General features: G+C 40.3%; 3 protein-coding genes across 11 annotated transcripts in view; all 3 read right to left on the bottom strand.

The window, feature by feature from the left end:
- spata7 (spermatogenesis associated 7) overlaps positions 1-5,642 on the bottom strand; it is a 38,220-nt gene extending 32,578 nt beyond the window's left edge. For 3 of the 7 annotated variants that reach the window (XM_061796153.1, XM_061796156.1, XM_061796160.1), the window contains exons 1-2: positions 5,449-5,642; positions 4,210-4,300 (exon numbers count right to left, since the gene is read on the bottom strand). The gene's annotated coding sequence lies outside the window, so the exon portion shown is untranslated. Of the gene's footprint in view, positions 1-4,209; positions 4,301-4,980; positions 5,191-5,213; positions 5,385-5,448 lie in introns of those variants that run through there. The other 4 variants (XM_061796158.1, XM_061796159.1, XM_061796157.1 and 1 more) reach the window with 4 other exon arrangements.
- A 243-nt stretch (positions 5,643-5,885) lies between these two features.
- Positions 5,886-10,232, bottom strand: bdkrb1 (bradykinin receptor B1). 3 transcript variants are annotated; one of them, XM_061795182.1, is made up of 3 exons: positions 10,139-10,232; positions 9,924-10,048; positions 5,886-8,171 (listed from the first exon to the last, which is right to left on the bottom strand). In XM_061795182.1, exon 3 carries the CDS (start codon positions 8,166-8,168, stop codon positions 7,098-7,100), a length of 1,071 nt encoding a protein of 356 aa, XP_061651166.1. In that variant the 5' UTR covers positions 8,169-8,171; positions 9,924-10,048; positions 10,139-10,232; the 3' UTR covers positions 5,886-7,097. The 3 variants fall into 3 exon arrangements, with proteins under 3 accessions (XP_061651166.1, XP_061651168.1, XP_061651165.1); XM_061795184.1 differs by having other exon boundaries at positions 9,924-10,224; XM_061795181.1 differs by lacking the exons at positions 9,924-10,048; positions 10,139-10,232 and adding an exon at positions 9,440-9,484 and having other exon boundaries at positions 5,888-8,171.
- Positions 10,233-10,786: 554 nt separating this feature from the next.
- Positions 10,787-15,556, bottom strand: bdkrb2 (bradykinin receptor B2). Its single transcript, XM_061795009.1, has 2 exons — positions 15,469-15,556; positions 10,787-13,355 (listed from the first exon to the last, which is right to left on the bottom strand). Exons 1-2 carry the CDS (start codon positions 15,486-15,488, stop codon positions 12,326-12,328), a joined length of 1,050 nt encoding a protein of 349 aa, XP_061650993.1. The 5' UTR covers positions 15,489-15,556; the 3' UTR covers positions 10,787-12,325.
- Positions 15,557-17,851: the final 2,295 nt, after the last annotated feature.

The following is a 17,851-nucleotide window of genomic DNA, read 5'->3' as shown; positions in this document are numbered from 1 at the left end:
GCGCGTGTCTTTCTCCAAGGTGGACGTGACCCCTCTTTCATTTTGGAACATCTCGCGCCATCTCTTGCACACGTCCGCTTTGTGAACACGCATCTCATCATGGCTTGTTTTGCACCTCTTACTGTTCGACCTCCCATTTGTTCGGATTATGCGCAAAAAAAAAACAAAAAAAAATCCCATAGGATATAAAGGAAGTTAATCCGTTACAGCAGTAGTTCTCAAACCTTTTACACCAAGTACCACTGAAAAAAGTTTCAAGGTCTTGTTTACCTCCCAACGTTTGGGTCATTCTTCCGAATGATACGACCTCAGGGGCTCACTTATCTTATTTTCCACACGTCTTAAATGTTACGCAAATGCAAAAAGAAGTTTACCACTGTAAAAAAATGAAACAAAACAAGTCTACATTTATATGATAACAAGCAGCTATGCAACGTCCGTTTCATCCATCCATTTTCCATACCTTCATTCAGGTCGTGGGTGAGCTGGAGTCTTATCTCAGCTGACTTTTGGGAGAGAGGCAGAGTACTCCCTGGACTCATCGCCAGCTAATCGCATATACAGGGTGATTGAAAAGTAAGTCCCTATTTTTAAGCACTTTATTTATTTCTGAACTATAATTCTTACAAGAAATGAACATCAGAAGAAAGTGTATTGCATGGAGTTTTATTTAAAATTCGATATGGGCGCCAGCATTAGCCACCAGTTTCTCAAGCCACCTGGGAACCACATTAACGGATTTCACAAGGAACTCTTGTGGGATGGAATCACACAATCCAGCCATTTTTGTAGGGCTTTCAACTTTTAAACAAAATAATCGATCTGAAAAGAAAACAATAACATAGATTTAATTACCATACATCATGGAACGTACACACAAAAAATTTAGAAAAATGAATATGAATGAATATGAATAAATGAGTATTTTAAAATAGGGAGTTACTTTTCAATCACCCTGTAGACAAAAAAAAAATAATTTAAGTTAAAAAATTCATATTAATACGCATAGACAATTAGTTTTGTTGGGGACTTTTTTGCAAAACTTACTTCAAAAGACAGAGTAGCCTAAAGAAGCATAGTCATTGAGAATTTGATCCTACACTGCAGTTGAGTTTTTTTTTTAAATAGTGATCAACATTTTACAATTATGCAACAATTAAAAATTGTACAAAAGACTTGTGATCCCCTGAAGCCGTAGAATTTAAAATTACAGCAAAACATCGGAGGAAAAGACGCCTCCAAAAATCACGTGACCTCCGCTCAACGATCATCAAAGGACTATCTGCATGCTTCGCTTTTTCTTCGGCTTCTTATGACACTTTTTACAGAGAACAACATGAAAAATATACAATGAAATGTAGGTGAAGAGTCGCCACATTAGCACTTATTTTTTTATTTATTTTTATTTTTTAAACAATTGTTAACTCCTTTTTACACTTGATATGACCATCCATTTTGTACAGTGCTTGTCCTCATTAGCGCGTTCAAACTTAAGCCTTAATATAAGAGTCTTTAATGAACCCAGCATACGTGTTCTTTTGTTTTGTTTTTTTAAATGTGGGAGGAAGTACCCGGATAAAACCATCGCAAGCATGGGGAGGACACGTAAACTCCACATAGATCCCGGAGCCATGATTCGAATCCAGAACCTCAGGGAACTGTGAGGTAGCTAACTCACCGTGCTTCCCTCTATGTGATATATTATTTACCGTATATTACTGTAGGTAAAAAGTGTTAGCTACCCCTCCCTCTCATCTGTGAGCACAAGAAGAAGCAGCAGCAGCAGGAGGAAGAAGAGGTGTGAACATGCTGAGGAAGCAAGTGTGAGACGATGGCCTGCAGGAGCTCAGCATGCTTCACATCAAATTCTACAGAAGAGCTTGAGCGTGTCCTATTAACACATTCACTGCCATTGACGGCTTTAGAAGTCAAATACCCATGTTAACTGGGAAGGCTGGCAGTGAATGAGTTAATTTGCTGTAGTTCTATACATCAAAGCCCTACAGGAGAGGGCATCGTAACAAAATAGGCGTCATAATATTGGGTTTTAATAATACTATACCATCCTTTGTGTTGCGCAATGAGATGGTCTGTCAACAAGTTACAGTACAAACAGTATGACCGTAAATGAGAATCATCTCCCACATACACTAAGATGTAACTTACAATTTAAAACAATTGTTCTAAAAGAAAACTAGCTATACTTTACATCAGAACATTCTTCGAGCGTACACAATTATACACTATAAGCAATTTGTCTTATCCGTATACAATGACTTGTCATTCTGCTGGCACTGACATGTTCATTGACACAGATATACTTTTAAAAGATGAACTGATTATGAGAAAGACACCATTTTGAGAAAGGAGATTAATGGTGTTTTGCTTTTTGTACGATTTGTTTCGAGAAATGCATTCACCGTTTTGCAAATGTCGAGGATGATTTGAGAAATGTACCGAAGCAACTGAGGAAAAACTGTAACACTATGAAACATATACTACTTTAAAACAATTGTTAAAAACAAATCATTTCAAACTGTGTGGGATTTTTTAAAATACATTTCTTGAAAATGTGAATGACAAAAGCCTATTTGTGACAAAATAAAATTATGAAAGAGAATTTAGTCACGAATCACAAAAGGTAAACGCAACGTAATATAAAAGCTGATGCTATGCATAAAACTGAGTGATGCTATTATTAGTTTGTATTATGTAATTTTGTCATCGCATGCCTCCTGCTTGCTATATTTGCCCATCTGTTTTTTTGTTTTTTTTTAAAAAATTTTCAGCCATACTTTTTGCCCATCATTGTTACCTTAAATAAGATGCATTTCAATAGACAGATCATGGTCACCTGTGAAGATAAACACTTCATTTATCAGAAAGACAAAAACCTATTGATCCTCACTTATCTCTATCTCCACAAGATGGATGTGTGCAGAAGAGCCAAGGACAGAGAAAGGTGACAAAGACTGAAACATGGAGACTGGGGGCCACCAGGTTGTGCTGATGCAGGTTCTTTTGCCGTTATTGAGGTGAAGCACATTATGTGAAACGGATGGCTAGATGGAAAAAGGGAAAGGAGGAGGGAGCGCTCACATGGCACAGCACATGCTCCACAACGGGGCCTTTTCTCGTGAGGAAGTGTCACACGTGTAATGCCGAGGGTATAAATTATGTTTGTTTACATCCAGGTATAAAAGAAAAAAAGGAACATTTACCCTCTAGACTCTATGTTGGCCATTTGTGTCCACCCTGCTTTCTTTTTATGAACTATTTTAGCTCTGGTAATGCAAATGTAATGGAACTTCCCAAGTGTGGGGATTTGTCTGATTTTGTAATTTTCAACATCAGCTTTTTAAATATATCAATTAGGTTAGATATTTTAATTCATTCCATGAGGGAAATTAGATTGTCACAGCAGCAATAATCACCATTACACCCCCAAAAAATTGGTTGGTAGGTAGGCAGATTTAGTTTTAAACACATGCACGCACACACACCCTGTCTAAGCTGATTTATTAATGGTATTTAAAAAATATATATATATTCATTATTTCACTCTATTCTAAAGCCTGACCAGATTGTAAATTAGCTGAAACTCGACAACTTCTATGAATGACATATTCCTATTTTTGAAGACAACAAACAGCAGTGGAGAGGAATACATAACATTTTAGCAACACATTAGACCTATATAAATAACATTTATATTAATAGGCTACTGAAGCGGTCTTGCTTGGTTTTGTCTTGTGCTAAGGTGAACCAACGTCAGCCAGAAGCATGCAATTAACTCGAGATGACATTAACGCCTGCTCTGCCAGGTTGCTATTATATTCCATGAAGTTGACAAACAACCATTTTTGACCAGAAGTATGTCCTTTATACTGTAGTTCGTAGTAACTTTTTCGTGGTTCTGATTGCCTCTTGCTAGGTGGTGAATGGCAAGTTTGTGGTAGAGTTTTCACCAAAACGCACTAAAGGATCCCACTAGAATATGGAACTTGAACGACATGCATTAGCGCGGCCTTTGGCGTCGGTGCAATAATAATTTCATATTCACAGTACGCACTGTAGTGCCTGGAGAATTGGATGCAGACTTCCCGACATGCCTAGTGGCATTTTATACATGTGGTAATTACGTGTCAAACGTAATGTTAGACGTATTTTGCGTTTCCCCGTAAAAATAGTTGTCTGTGTTTTACTCACCTGTTGGTTTTCATTTTGTTTCATGTTTTCAGGCACAATGTTCAGGGGGCACTGCCCGGCCCCGCTTGGAACTTCCTAGAACCGCCACTGGCTGGCAGCCAACAAAGTGAAAATAACAAAACAAATACAAGAACAGCAATTAAAGGGAATTTTAAAAACTATTAACAATATAAGAAAAATAGGCAGTAGGCCTACTGAGAATACAGAGATATACAAGGTAGTTTTCCAAGTTGCACATTGTGCAAATAAATTGGAATTTGAAGGGCTGAAAAATAATTGTCATATAACCATTACAAGAACAGATTTTATTCAGTAAAATGAGGGGGGAAAAAAGGAAAAAAAAGAAAAATTACAGACTATGTCTGTCCGTGGCCAAAAATGGCCACAGACAAGATAAAAGGGTAAAAAAAATAAATAGAAGACGGCCCGAGGCTCAATGGCTTACACTTTATTTATTGGATCCAGTTTATTTGACAAAAGGCCATTCATATAAATGTCCACTAGACGGCGCCACTCTCGAAATTATGTGTAGACATTTTTCAGGCCACTCTGGTTCCGTCCGCCCTTTTACTTATCTAATTGCTTGATTGCATTAACCACTAATGTAACGATTCAACAAAATACACCCCCAACAGTTCTCGTGTGCATTAGTCAATCCTTTTTCAAGTGTTGTGACAAGAAAGCAGGCCCCGTCCTGTTTAAAGCTGATGTGGTTAACATCCTTATTTATCTTAACTAAGAGATTAATAGAATTGTTTTTATTTTACTTACTTCAGATATCAACATGGCTGATTTCAATTAAGTACAAGAAGCGATGTGATCATTGCTGTACCTGTTGCTCCAATAGATCCTCATTTCCAAATTCGTCTAGGAAAAAAACTCTCAACTTGTGTGTAACTATCACTTGTCCCCAACAACCTGGAGTGTTCCGGGACCCTCACTCATTTCAATACACACTAGATTTGCATTTCACTCAAAGGCCTCGCCCACATCAAAATACGTACCGTGTATTTTTTTTTTTTTATCATTTTGACATTGCGTCCACGCGGAGGCGGCGTTTTGGGAGCCACAAAATAATATTTAAGACAAAAAAAAACGGTTAACATGAATCCGTAAGTGCACGAATACATAACTTTCTTGAGACGATGACGTAGTCGCACCAGTTCTCGCGTGACTGTGCGCGAACACCGCCAACATTTAAGACAATAATGGTGGATTACTTTGTTAGAAGTCGTTTACCTTGTCGGTTATCTGGGCTTTCGTTCCAAAACAAGCTGTTGTACGTCGTCAGTCCATACAAATGTAGCCTTTGTTGCTCGCTTCGCATTCCTCGCCATTGTTGTGAAAATGTTGTTGTAGAACGCTAACTCGCTAAGGCTTCTTATTCTCTGTTCTGGGGACTTTTGTGGCAGCGTTACAGTGCCACTTCAGGCCTGGCATATACGCTACAATGTTTCAGCGTTTTCTTTTGTGTGTGTGTGTAGACACACATTTCCTGAAACAATTCCATGTTTACAAGAAACTTAAAAAAAAAATGAGAATAAAAAAATCGGCTCTGTTTCTGTATGGATTGGGCCCAAGTTTTTCTGCTGTCTGTATTATATATATATATATTGCGATATTTCTGTGAAAATATCCCTTACATATATACATGGTCGATTTTGGACGTTACGTTACATTGCATTGCATCGTGACTTTATGTCATACTCGGTGACAAGTTTATTTATTTATTTTTCATTTTTTTAACTCGGTGACATGTCGCCGATGCAAGTCACTGGCCAGACTTTTTCTACGCTTTGTGCTCGGTGCAAGATTGCAGCGCACCCAAGTGGTCAAAGTGCTGCACAGCATACACATGCAGCAGTGAAGAACTGTACTGCGCCATACAAAACATATGCCATATATCATATAATACCGTACAATTAATCAGGGCTGTCAAACCCATTTTAGTTCACATTCATTCACCCCAATTTGCTCTCAAGAGGGCCGGACAAGTAATCGTGGCCTAATAAGCTGTAAATGCCAACAATTGCAAAATGTCCACTTTTTGGGGGTGTAAATAATTACAAGTACGTTTTAAAAATGTAAAAACATTCACATTGATTATTATCTTGTTTCAAATCATATCAGTAATCTGAAATTTATTTAGAACTAGTGCAATTTCAACAATGCTATGGATCAGTGTTTTCATTTACACGTGCAACTTACAGACCACAGTGGATCTGTATACTGTATGTACCTTTTATAAAACAACTTATGATCTATAAATCATTTTCATAAACTTTCACATCCGTCGGGAAATCTTGACAACCTCAACTAACTCATCATACCATACAAACTGAAGTGGGAACTTTTCAAAATGAGGGTGCAGTTGTCCCGCGACTCCATCCGCCTTCAAAATGTATACATAAAAATACACACAAGTTGTGGCAGTGCATGAAAAAAAAAACAAAAAAAACCTGATTTGAATTGAAGCTGTTAACAGATATTGGGCAATATTCAGTCTCTTAAAATATTTCAACAGGAGGTATTCATTTTCACAGAACAGTATTCTTCAGAGTTCAAAGTTAGCACAGCATTTTATAAGTAGGCTGACTTTGCTCCTGAAACTTGGCATCTTTTTATCCTTCACAAGTGCATCAATATCAGGCGTCAAATCCTGAGGAAGATCTGATTTCTGAATATCATTTAAGTGGTAAGTGGTCGTTTAAAGTGCTTGTGAGTGCGCCCTCCGGTGGACAAATTAGCAACAAAAAATCCTGACGGGCCGATTTTGACACCCCTGCTATACATCATACCATATTAAACCATATTATGCTATTATATGATATTCCATCATATCTTACATACAGTTTATATTACCATACCATATAAACATCATAATCTTCCTATATGACAACAGGCTTAATCTGCTCAGGTCTGTGAATGTAAGTGGAGACGACAGAGCGCTGATAGGTGGTCTTGTCCGATCGTCTGCGATGTCGCAGAGCCGTCCGATAAATGGCGCTAACTTTCTTCCTGAAGTACTGCCCGGCGAGGACGTAGAGCACAGGGTTGAGGGCGCTGTTGAGGATGCCGAGATAGGCCGAGATCTGCCCCCCGACGTCCAGAGCGTGGGACCACGCCGTGACGTCCAGCACGTGGGTGTCGCAGAGCGTGTCAAGGAAGGTGAAGACCTGGTAGGGCCCCCAGCACAGGATGAACAGCAGAGTGATGGCGTACAACAGCACAGAGGCCTTCGCGTCATTAACATCCCGAAGGCCGACGCTCTCCTTCCTCTGTCCCAAAGCCTTAACGATAGCCCTGCTACAGAAGACGATCACCAGACCAGGGACGACGAAGCCAGCGGCATTCAGCAGGGCCTGGTTGGCTAACTTCCACGAGCTGCCGTGGCTGTAGTCCAGCACGCAGGATGTCATCTGGAATTCTTCAAAGTACATCACCTTCCTGTGCAGCGTGGTCGGCATGCTGAGCGAGAGCCCGAAAAGCCAGAGGAGCACGCAGATGATCTTGGCGTGCCGCGTTCGTCGCAGCCACCTCGCTTGCATGGTCATCACGATCGCCAAGTAGCGGTCGACGCTGATCATGACCAAAGTGTAGACGCTGGTGTAGAGGTTCACCATCATGACGCCGTTGACCAACTTGCACAAGGCGTCGCCGTACTGCCAGTCGAAGCCGTTGAGGATGTTGGCGGCCCAGAAGGGGAGGCCGCATAGGAGCGCGAAGTCGGCCAGAGCCAAGTTCCCCAGGTAGACCTCAGCCACGGTCAGGCGATCCTTGTGAGCGAGGAAAACGCACAGGACGAAGCCGTTCAAGGCGAGGCCCGCCACGGACACGGCGATGATGTACGGAGGAACGATGGCGCGGAGCGTGACGAAGTCCGTCGACATGAGAGTGTTTGAAAAGCTGCCGTTTTCAGACCGATGAGCAGCCGCCGCCTCAAGCGTCATTGGCTCCATAGTCTTCCCGACAACAAAACACATGAAATTGTTTTACTATACAGAAAAATCCTCCACTATTGCGACGATAGGCCTGAACCCCCCCAAAAAAAAAAGTATCTGAATGCACCTAAAAATGTCGACGATAGCCTGTATTAATGTTTTGAACTATAGATATAACACAAACTACAATCCCAAAACACTAATACAATTTAAAACTCATCTTACATTACTTGCAAAATAAAATGGCTTACTGTTGATTTGATTTTGAAAAAATGCACGGGAAGGGCGAGTACGATGGCGTGTATTTCGCCGCTTTGCAACTCGTAAAATTAGCAATTGTCAAGCAATAACAAGACCTTTGTTGCTTGCTTGAGCCTTTTAATAGCCATTCAGCGGCGTAAAAACATAAACATATGACGAAGAAGCTCTGTAACCTCTGCTGACAACCCAGGCTCAACTTCGCTTTTCCCCAGGAAACACTCGAGAGATATTACTTTAGCATCTTTTCTTACGCCAAAGACCACTTTGCAATTAGCCAGGGCTTCGGCCCCATCTTGTTGTTGTGTTACAGTAAGAGCACAAAAATACACAGCGAATAGGTGGGTTTTTCAGCCAATAGCTCAAGGTAGGTTTCACAGAAAAGAATGTGAAAACAACCAACCGCTATTAGCCTACTAAACAGGCACAGACAACCAAGCGCAAATACAGCGCTCCACCATTTCTGTAATTTTGTTGGAATGAATTTTCTCTTTTTGATGTCACAATTGTTCCGATCAAACCTTCCACCTGAAAATACCAACGGTCATATTCTTAAAATTTGAGTGTCAGTTTCCGAGAGTCGTAAAGTTACCTCCTAACTGACAAATGGACCAATTGGTAACCAAACTGAAGAAGCCACGTGCTGGTTTTAGTAACTTAGTAACCGCAACCAGATAAAAATGGTACAGTCCAGTTGTCTTACATCATGCTCCAAGAAACTTGGTACCAAGCTTCTTGTATACGACTGAATCATCGTTTGCATTGTGGCCAATATAACTGTCACAAAACAAGTGCTGACAAGGCATATTTAGATTTTTCAGTTCACTTTCAAAGTCTTAAAATATTTACCGCGTGATTTAGTCACACACTCAATTTATGAATAAATACGCTGACTCAATCAACATATGTTTCCTCTTCTCGGCCACATGACTTCCATAAATACTCTCCGCACTGCTGCTATCGAGGATTTATCCTATTCAATAAAAAAAAAAATTAAATAAAATGAATATATTAAAAAATATGGTTCTTACCATAGTGATTAAGCAGTTCACATGTGCTCACACGGCGAATGGAAGGAGCAATGGGACGAGGGAGTGTTTTTGTATATAGAGCGGCATTCTTACCCCCTCCCCCCGATACACGAGCTTGTTTATGAAAAGTTTCCAACCTGCTGCATGAATTACTGCACAGCCCTAAATGGAGCAACGTGCACCAAACTGTTAAGATAAGTGAACAGCTATATGACAAAAAAAAAATGGAAGTAGTATTTTTCTCACCTGGAGATTCTAAATGACACATTGATAACTGCAGTCACGTCAATGCATGATGACACTCCCTCAACTGGTGGAGCCTCTGTGTTGCGGACTTGATGTAAACGTGCATTAACTGTCAAAGGGTGCTTAAAGGCCTATACAGTGTACAGTGTGTGCAACTGATTGATATATTGTGGTAATGATATATATTGCACCTTCATTTCTTCAACACGTTTTTGTTTTTTTAACCTGTCCTGTTCACCTGGATCTGTTTCGCCTTTCGAGGTCAATCAAGTCTCCAAATCGTTTCTTGGGTTTGAACAGACACTTAATGGTGTCAAACATGTCTTTACATGTCCAAGCAATGCTCCAACAATACCGTCACAACTGAGAAAAGAGCAGCAGAAACTTAATTAGCACACAAAATATGGAGGATTTACATGAAACAATTAAAAAGCAAATGGCAAAAATATTGACCTCATTGGCCACATTCACGCAGAAGGAATAAAGGTCCACAAATCTCAACAGAAAAAAAAGACACATTTTATCTTAGGCAAACTCCTAATTTGTCTTTCTGTACAGCACATCTTGTGACTATTAAGTGCGTCAATTAACTGTATCCCCTAAAAACTATGTATGCAGGTGGAACAAAAATGAAGTTCCCCTTCTTCTCAACAAAATAAATTACCTGAAAATTAGAACTTATTGAATATTTAACATTTTACATGAAATAATGTCTTTAGTTGTTGTCCTTTTGAACCAAAAAAAAACACATTTATTTAATAAAGGAAATATATGAGCGTTGCCTTTGACGGCAGCTAGAGGACCTGTAAACCTTTTTATGCCAGAAGAGATTTTCTCAGCAACAGGGGATTTGGATTGACTCCATCTGTGGTTATTTATATTGAAAACCACCCCTGCTGATAAGTACACTTTTCCCAAAAGTGACTCAAGTGAATTTAACCGAGTAAATGTCATTACTACCAACCTCTGCAACTCAAGATGCTGAAAGGTGATCATTTATTGTGCGATTATATACATTTGAAAAACATTTAATTCATTAAAAGCAATCATGTATTATTACTTTGAAAGATGATGCAATAAATGATGGAACCCATAATCACCTTTGGATCGTGCAAACAGCTTTAATGCAAGTACTGTATTTCTTTGACGTCACAATTGTATTAATAAATATGAGCGGACAGTTGCTTTGATAAGATTATTATAATAACCAATGATCACGGACAAACAGATTTGATCTCATACAATAAACAATTGTAATTGCGTTTTGTGAAAGAAACAATACGTGGCAGCGAAATCGTGACAGATTGGTAAAAATACATGCGACAAATTCTATTGAATCGATTCCAGTGGTAGTCCGCAACCCTGGCAATGTGGTTCAAGGCCCACTGCCTTTTTGGTATTGCATGTCTCTCATTTGGGGAGTGTCTGTGCACCCTCCCACAGACCTGTGAGTCAACACTGAGTGGGCTGCTCGATTGCGGTTTTGTGGGGGGGGGGAAAAAAAAAAAAAAAAAAAAAAAAACGCTCCACAATACAAGCGACAGCCGTGGAGGAAAGAAAAAAGCAGCGTGATGGGGCGTCACCATTGGAAACTTGGTCAGTAGACAGTGAGTCATTCATTCTTGTCTGTTCAAATGTTTAAATGTGTTAAAATAAAACGACGGGGACTTCTGCGACAGTTAAAGTTGAAATGATTGCAGACTTTTGACTTTGTATTTAATCAACTGACTTTGTATGAACTTAGCAGATTTTACGATCAGTTTTGTTGCCCGCATGTTGCTCATGCGGGCAACAAAACTGGATTTTACAGTGTTTTTACAAAAAAAGTGAGGAATAATAGTTTATTTCCCTTAAAATAACTTTTCTCAATTGCCATGGAACTATTATTTTTTTTTTGCAGTCATTTCCGCATTTGGTTTCTAATCTGGCCATTGCTCCCTGTCCTTTTTGTGCTGGGTTTTATAACGACCCCTCTACCGCCTAGCTCTCTAAGAAACTACTACGTCTTATAGACACATGAACATTTAAAAAAAAAAAAAAAAGGACTTTGAGGCAGGAATAACTGTGTCCAACTAATTCTGCCTAGCAAAAAGTGAGCACCCGTCAAGACAAGAGATACTCGTCGTCTTCTGTTTCAGTCACATGCTCTTCTTCTGCAGTTCGCGTCTTCCTCTTTCTCAGTTTGTTTGCTGTTGCGGTGCCCACCCGATGGCTCGAAACAACTACTATACTCTCGGAGATGCTAAACACGGTAGTATCGATGATTAGAAATGTAATACCGCTGTTTCTCGGTAAACCCTTTCATCCCTAGTTGTGACTGTGAAAAATCATCCAAGCAATGCTGTTGTTCAACGTTGCGGTCCCTGCTATCAAAGATCTCGATTCAGTTGTGACGTTTTACAATCAATCATTTCGAGGCTAGCACGTTGCCCTTGGATTAGAAATTGGAGTTTTCCTTCTAGTTAGAAGGAAGGAGTACATATTGTATGTATGCTATCTACGTTGTAAGTAGTTGGAGCCCCGCTAAGGTATTTTCATATCAAAATACCTCTGGTTTGGGCTGAGATGAGAATGTGTTTATGGATGCCATCGCCACCCCACTATGACAAGGAGAGTCCTCCCCCCTGGCTGATTTGATTTTTATGTAAATGTCCTCAGTGTCGCAGAAGTGTTTGAATGAGTGGACGCTGTCGCTTTGCTACTGAGGCGCCAGTGCTTGCACACTTCCTGAGCCTTTTTCCGGAAGTTTTTCCCAACGATGACATACAAGACGGGGTTGATGATGCTGTTGAAGAAGGCCAAGTAGTCAAAGATCTGTTTGCAAATGTCTACGGCTGCTTCCAGGTGACACCCAAGCATCACACGGGCCTTTATTAGCACATCCAGCACTGTGACGATGTGAAACGGTATCCAGCAGATGAGGAAGGCAACCAGGATGACCAACACCAGCGTGGTGGCCTTCTGCTCAGTCTTCTCAGCGTTGAACCTCTCTATCGTCCGCTTGCTTAACGCCTGGATGATCTTGACGGTGCAGAATGAGATGATGGGAATCGGGATGACGAAGCTGAAGATAATTAGCATCGCATCGCAGAGCAGCATTACGGCGCGGCTTGGGAAATCGAGGACGCAGGCGTGCACGTCGTACTCGGGGAAATACTTCACCACCCTGAAGACCAGCGTCGGGGCGCTCAGGAGCAAGCCGAAAGCCCACACCAGCAGACAGCCCAGTTTGGCATACTTGGGTCGACGCATTCGCCCGTGCGACATCGGGTGAACCAGCGCCACGTAACGATCCATGCTCACCAGAACCAGGAAGTAGATGCTGCTGTAAACGTTCATCTTGATGCCCGTGTTGACCACTTTGCACATGGCCAGACCGAAAGGCCAGTTGAAATTCTCGGCGATGTTGACGGCCCAAAAGGGAAGGCAGCACACCACGAGGAGGTCGGCGGCCGCCAGGTTGCTCAGGTAGATCTCGGCCACCGTGCACGCCTTCTTGTGCAGGCAGAACACCAGCAGCACGAAGACGTTCAAGACCACTCCCAGCACGGCGCAGACCCCCAAGTAGATGGGCTGGCTGCTGGTGAGCGCATTCCAAAGGTCGGGATCGATGCAGCTCTTTTCTTCTATGACTGTGTGGTTTTCAACTGTGGTGTTCAGCTCTGGTATTCTGCGGGGAAAGCAAAAATGCTAGTAAAGTGACATTTAAAAAAAAAAAAAAAAAGAAAAAGAAAAAAGGTCCAGCTGCAGCTGTCTGCTTGAAACTGCAGTTCAAAGCAACGAATCATTAAATATATAATAAAACTACAAATACAGACGATAAGTGTCTGAAACTTACACAACTTTGACTCTGCTAACTCCTCAACATTCCACCAAATCCCTCCAACAATTTTCATCTGTTTTACAATCACCCTTTTTCCATGCCAGATTCCTTGATAAAACCTAAAGCCAACCAAAATAACAGTTTGGTTGGGTTTAGGTTCAAGCATCAGTTACCTTTTGAGACTTCTAAAAGCTCGGCTCACGTAGCTAGAGCGGATAATGTTTGCTGCCGGCCAAGTGGATGAGAATTTGATGACTCAGGGGGTGCAGACATGATCTACATCCAGTTGCACGCCTAACTCTAACCCCAACCCCAACAATTAACCTTAACACCAACCGCTCACCCTAACGATCAACCCCAAACCCTAATCATAAACCTTAACCATAAACCTTGACCCAAAGCCATAACCCTAACCATCAATCATAATCCTAGAACTAAACCATAACCTAATCGTTTTGCAAATCTTGTTTCAAATGATATGAGTAATTGGTGAACAAAAATGAGTGGAATTTAAACAATATTAAGAATCAATGTTTCCGTTTTCATGTGCAATTTACAGATCATAGTGGATCTACCCGTACTGTATATTCACTATGGACATTTGATAAAACAAACTGTTAAGATCGAGAAATCATTTCAAATGCACAAACATTTCCACTTCCATCTGGGAATCTTGACAACCTCAACTGAATCGTCACATCATACTATTAAATATAAAATATATAATATTTCTGAATATTCCAACATTACACTTGTAAAATTCGTCGACTTCTGTGTAACAGCATATTTCAGAATGTCATTTAAGTGGTAAGTGGTCATCTTATGGACAAAATTAGCAACAACAGTTACTTTTACTGAAAAATTGCTGTTAATGTGTTCTATCACCGGGGCCGGATTTGAGCCCCTGATGGGCTGGTTCTGGCCCACAGGGCGTATGTTTGACACCGCTGCCCTAACCCCTTACTGTAAACCCTTATCAAACCCTGAACGTAAACCCTAACCCCTTACCCGAAAAGAAATGCAATGTAGAAATGTTTTTTTGTTTTTTACATGAATGACTGACTGCTAGCCCTCAACTCAACCCCTAAAATGAAAGACCCTAACCCTAACGGCTTTGAAAACAACGGCCACCATGTCCACTGTTGCTTTGGAAAGCATCCTCATGACCCTCGTTCAGATAACGGCAAAAACAGTTTTGATTGCTCATCATTGCTGCAGGAAGTTTTAAGGCACATATAAAATTACACAGGCTACAGGACGTCAATTACAGTATCACAATTACAGTGGTCTCGTGTTGTCTGTTTTTTTTTTTTTTTTTTTTTAATGACGTCTTTAAGTGCGTTATCGTGCATTTTACCCACATATAACACACCGTACATACTGTATGTCCATGCCATGCATGTAGATTACAATTAGCTCCAATTAGGAGCAACAGGCTCGGTCGGGTCTGCCGACTGTAATTCCCTGGAGGGGTTTAAATTGGGTACAGCACATTGGGAGATATCGTGCGCCTCGTCCGGCAATCTGTTTTGCTCGAGGCCATTAAGCCGAGATCAGCAGTATCAGAGAGAAAAAAATAACAAATCAAAATACTTGACTATAGTAACGGTGTATCAGATAAATATTTGAAAAGTGTTAACCTTTTGAAGGATCGCGGTTGAGTCATTTCTTTTACTAATGAGTGAAGGGTGCACCCTAAAGATGGTGTATTATAATTAAAGCGTGCACTGTTTATTATTATTACAAACCATCTCACTAAATTAACATTGTAATGGGTGCCAAATGGAATTTAGGTTTGCAGGGATAATGGTTAAATACATGCACATGTTCAAAGAATATTGTGTGGTGAAAAGTTCAGCTCTACCAAGTAGCCCCAACTCCACTAGTCCCCGGTCAGTAGCAGTATTGTTTCCCCGCACATTAAGACAACAATATCATTGTACATTTTGAAAGCGATTACCTTGTTGTTTGAAGAGCCATTTCCCCCCTGAGTCAAGTCAGTCCAGATGTGAAGTGCGCAGATGCCCACGCGCGCTCTTGTAGGAGCTTCCCTTTCTCCCTCTCCGCCCCGTTCGTATGTGACTTGCCCTTTGGAGATGTCAGCCAAAAAAAGTATTACTTCACATTTTTTTTTCTCTTTCCAGTGTTCACCCCCCCCCCCCCCCCCCCCCCTTCACCACCTCACTGTAACATCATGTCTGCATTTTTGGTATCTTACTGCTTGCACATTTCATATTCCAATGGATTATTATTTTTGAGTTGAAAACACATTTGATGACTGAATCCGATGTACTGTGTGAATTTAGTTACTGTATTTATGAATGGTTACACGGGTGGTGAGTTATTCAATTAGTTGCAAATGTGGGGATGTGCCTCTTACAGGGGAGGCTTTTATTGACATTTGCTGTTAGTAAATACAAACACCAACTTCGAAACCTTGGTGTACTGATAGATTCCAACCTGACTTTCAACAGTCATATCAAATCAATCACTATAACAGCCTTTTACCAGCTGAAGAACATATCCAGAGTGATGGCTTGCATGTGACAACCAGACCAGGAGAAGCTCATCCATGCTTTTATCTCAAGTAGACTTGACTATTGTAATGGTCTTCTGACTTGAGTCCCTCAAAAGAGCATTAAACAGCTGTAGCTCATTCAGAAGGATGCAGCTCAGATTCTGACCAGAACAAAGAGATCAGAACAAACGTTTTTTTATGCTTGTCTAAAACAACAGAGTCGAATTGTTGATGCTCCCTTTCCAGTTTTGAAATCGTCAACACCGAGCATAATAGCAGTCATTAGTACGCGTCCTTTTAGTGATCTCGGGGTTAACGTTTGAATGAGCAACACAGCAATTTGTGAACCCTCCAGTTGTCACAGTGCAGCTCATTAGGGCTAATGCACTCGCTCCAAAGGACATTTGCGAGTTAGTATTGATTCTGTGTTTGAGAGTCGTCGATAATGTGCGAAATCCCATCCGCTCGGTCATAACCACGACCGCAAGAAAGTGCTGAAAATTCTGAAATACTTTGGATGAATTATTGAATGGCTGGTAGAGACGCAAAGAGCAACTCCAGAAAGTTGGCTTCGAGTCATCGTACAGTAGGTACGGAAGTGGCGCCGTACTCTCGCCCGGCGGCTTAATGGCAATTTATTGAGACTTTGGGACATTACGCTGGATGGATGGATTCCTCGTCCCGTGTTTCCTCGATGGAGCTTGAGATAAGGAACACAATCACAAGTCACAGTTATGTTTAACATGGATGATTGAGGGTTCCACCCTGAAACAAAGCAATAAATAAAAGAATACATTTCCTTAATGGCAAAATTAACTTCAAGGAAAGTCATTGTCATCACATGTTAAGAAAGCTTGGTAAAATGACAAGTTTATGCTCTCATAGAATTATGACTTCAATTTTTTGAATATTCTGAAATTATTCTCGTCAAGGTTTTTTCACGTTCAATTAAATGTTTTCTTGTAATATGCTACTATGTCGTATGTTCTTGTAAAATAACTTTTTTTTTGGTTGTAAAATAACTACTGTACTTCATTCTTTAACAGGATGATTGTTCTTTTGTCAACTTTTCCTTGTAAAAGCTCATTTATTTTGTCTTGTAAAATTATTTAAGTCATTAATTAAGTCAAATTTCAGGTTATTTTCTCTTTAAATGTTACAACTTCATTTCAATATTATGACTTCATTCTCAAAACAGTATGATTTATGATCTCATAAAATATGTTTTTTCTTGTAAAATTATGAATACATTTTTATCAAACGTAAATGTTTTATCTCACGTAACTTTACAACTTGAGTCGCGTAAAATTTATTGCGAGCTTAGAGCTTGTATTTCTTAACTTTCTTGCAAAGAAAATGATACATTTAAAAAAAACATTGTAAAATTGACATCCCCCCCCCCCCCCCCCCCCACCCCCTTAATATTATGACTTTACACTTACCAATTACAATATTTTTCTCTCAGGAAGTTTCCCCCCCAAAAAATTACATCTTCACTTCAAAACATTTTTTTAAAATTATATTACTACTTTATATTTTTTGTAAAATGTGGACTTTTTTTCCCCCTCGTAAGACGAAAACTTAAAAGTCTAGTTAACTCTGCTAATCCCCTAATGGTCATAAAAGATCCACTCACTGGCCACAACATTATGAAGCGGCCAAATTCCAATATGCTCGGCAGAAATCCTGACACGAAACAGTTAAGAAGGAGAAAAATCGAAAGGAAAATATACACTTAGCAACCTCTTGGATTGTTTACTTAATGTTCTGTGCAAGCGTTGCCATGTTGAACTCCCACCTTGCTTCTTATGCTTAACACCCACTA

This window comes from Phyllopteryx taeniolatus, chromosome 13, assembly GCF_024500385.1.
Source record: "Phyllopteryx taeniolatus isolate TA_2022b chromosome 13, UOR_Ptae_1.2, whole genome shotgun sequence".
In the NCBI taxonomy this organism is placed as follows: Eukaryota; Metazoa; Chordata; class Actinopteri; order Syngnathiformes; family Syngnathidae; genus Phyllopteryx; species Phyllopteryx taeniolatus.
This window is presented reverse-complemented; position numbering and strand designations above follow the sequence as displayed.

Bases quoted from the DNA above. Each gene is read 5' to 3' on its own strand.
- bdkrb2 (XM_061795009.1), bottom strand. From the start codon at position 15,488: ATGGCTCTTCAAACAACAAG. The intron at 13,356-15,468 runs GTAATCGCTTTC...CTTTCCCCGCAG, and splicing joins ATGGCTCTTCAAACAACAAG to AATACCAGAGCTGAACACCA.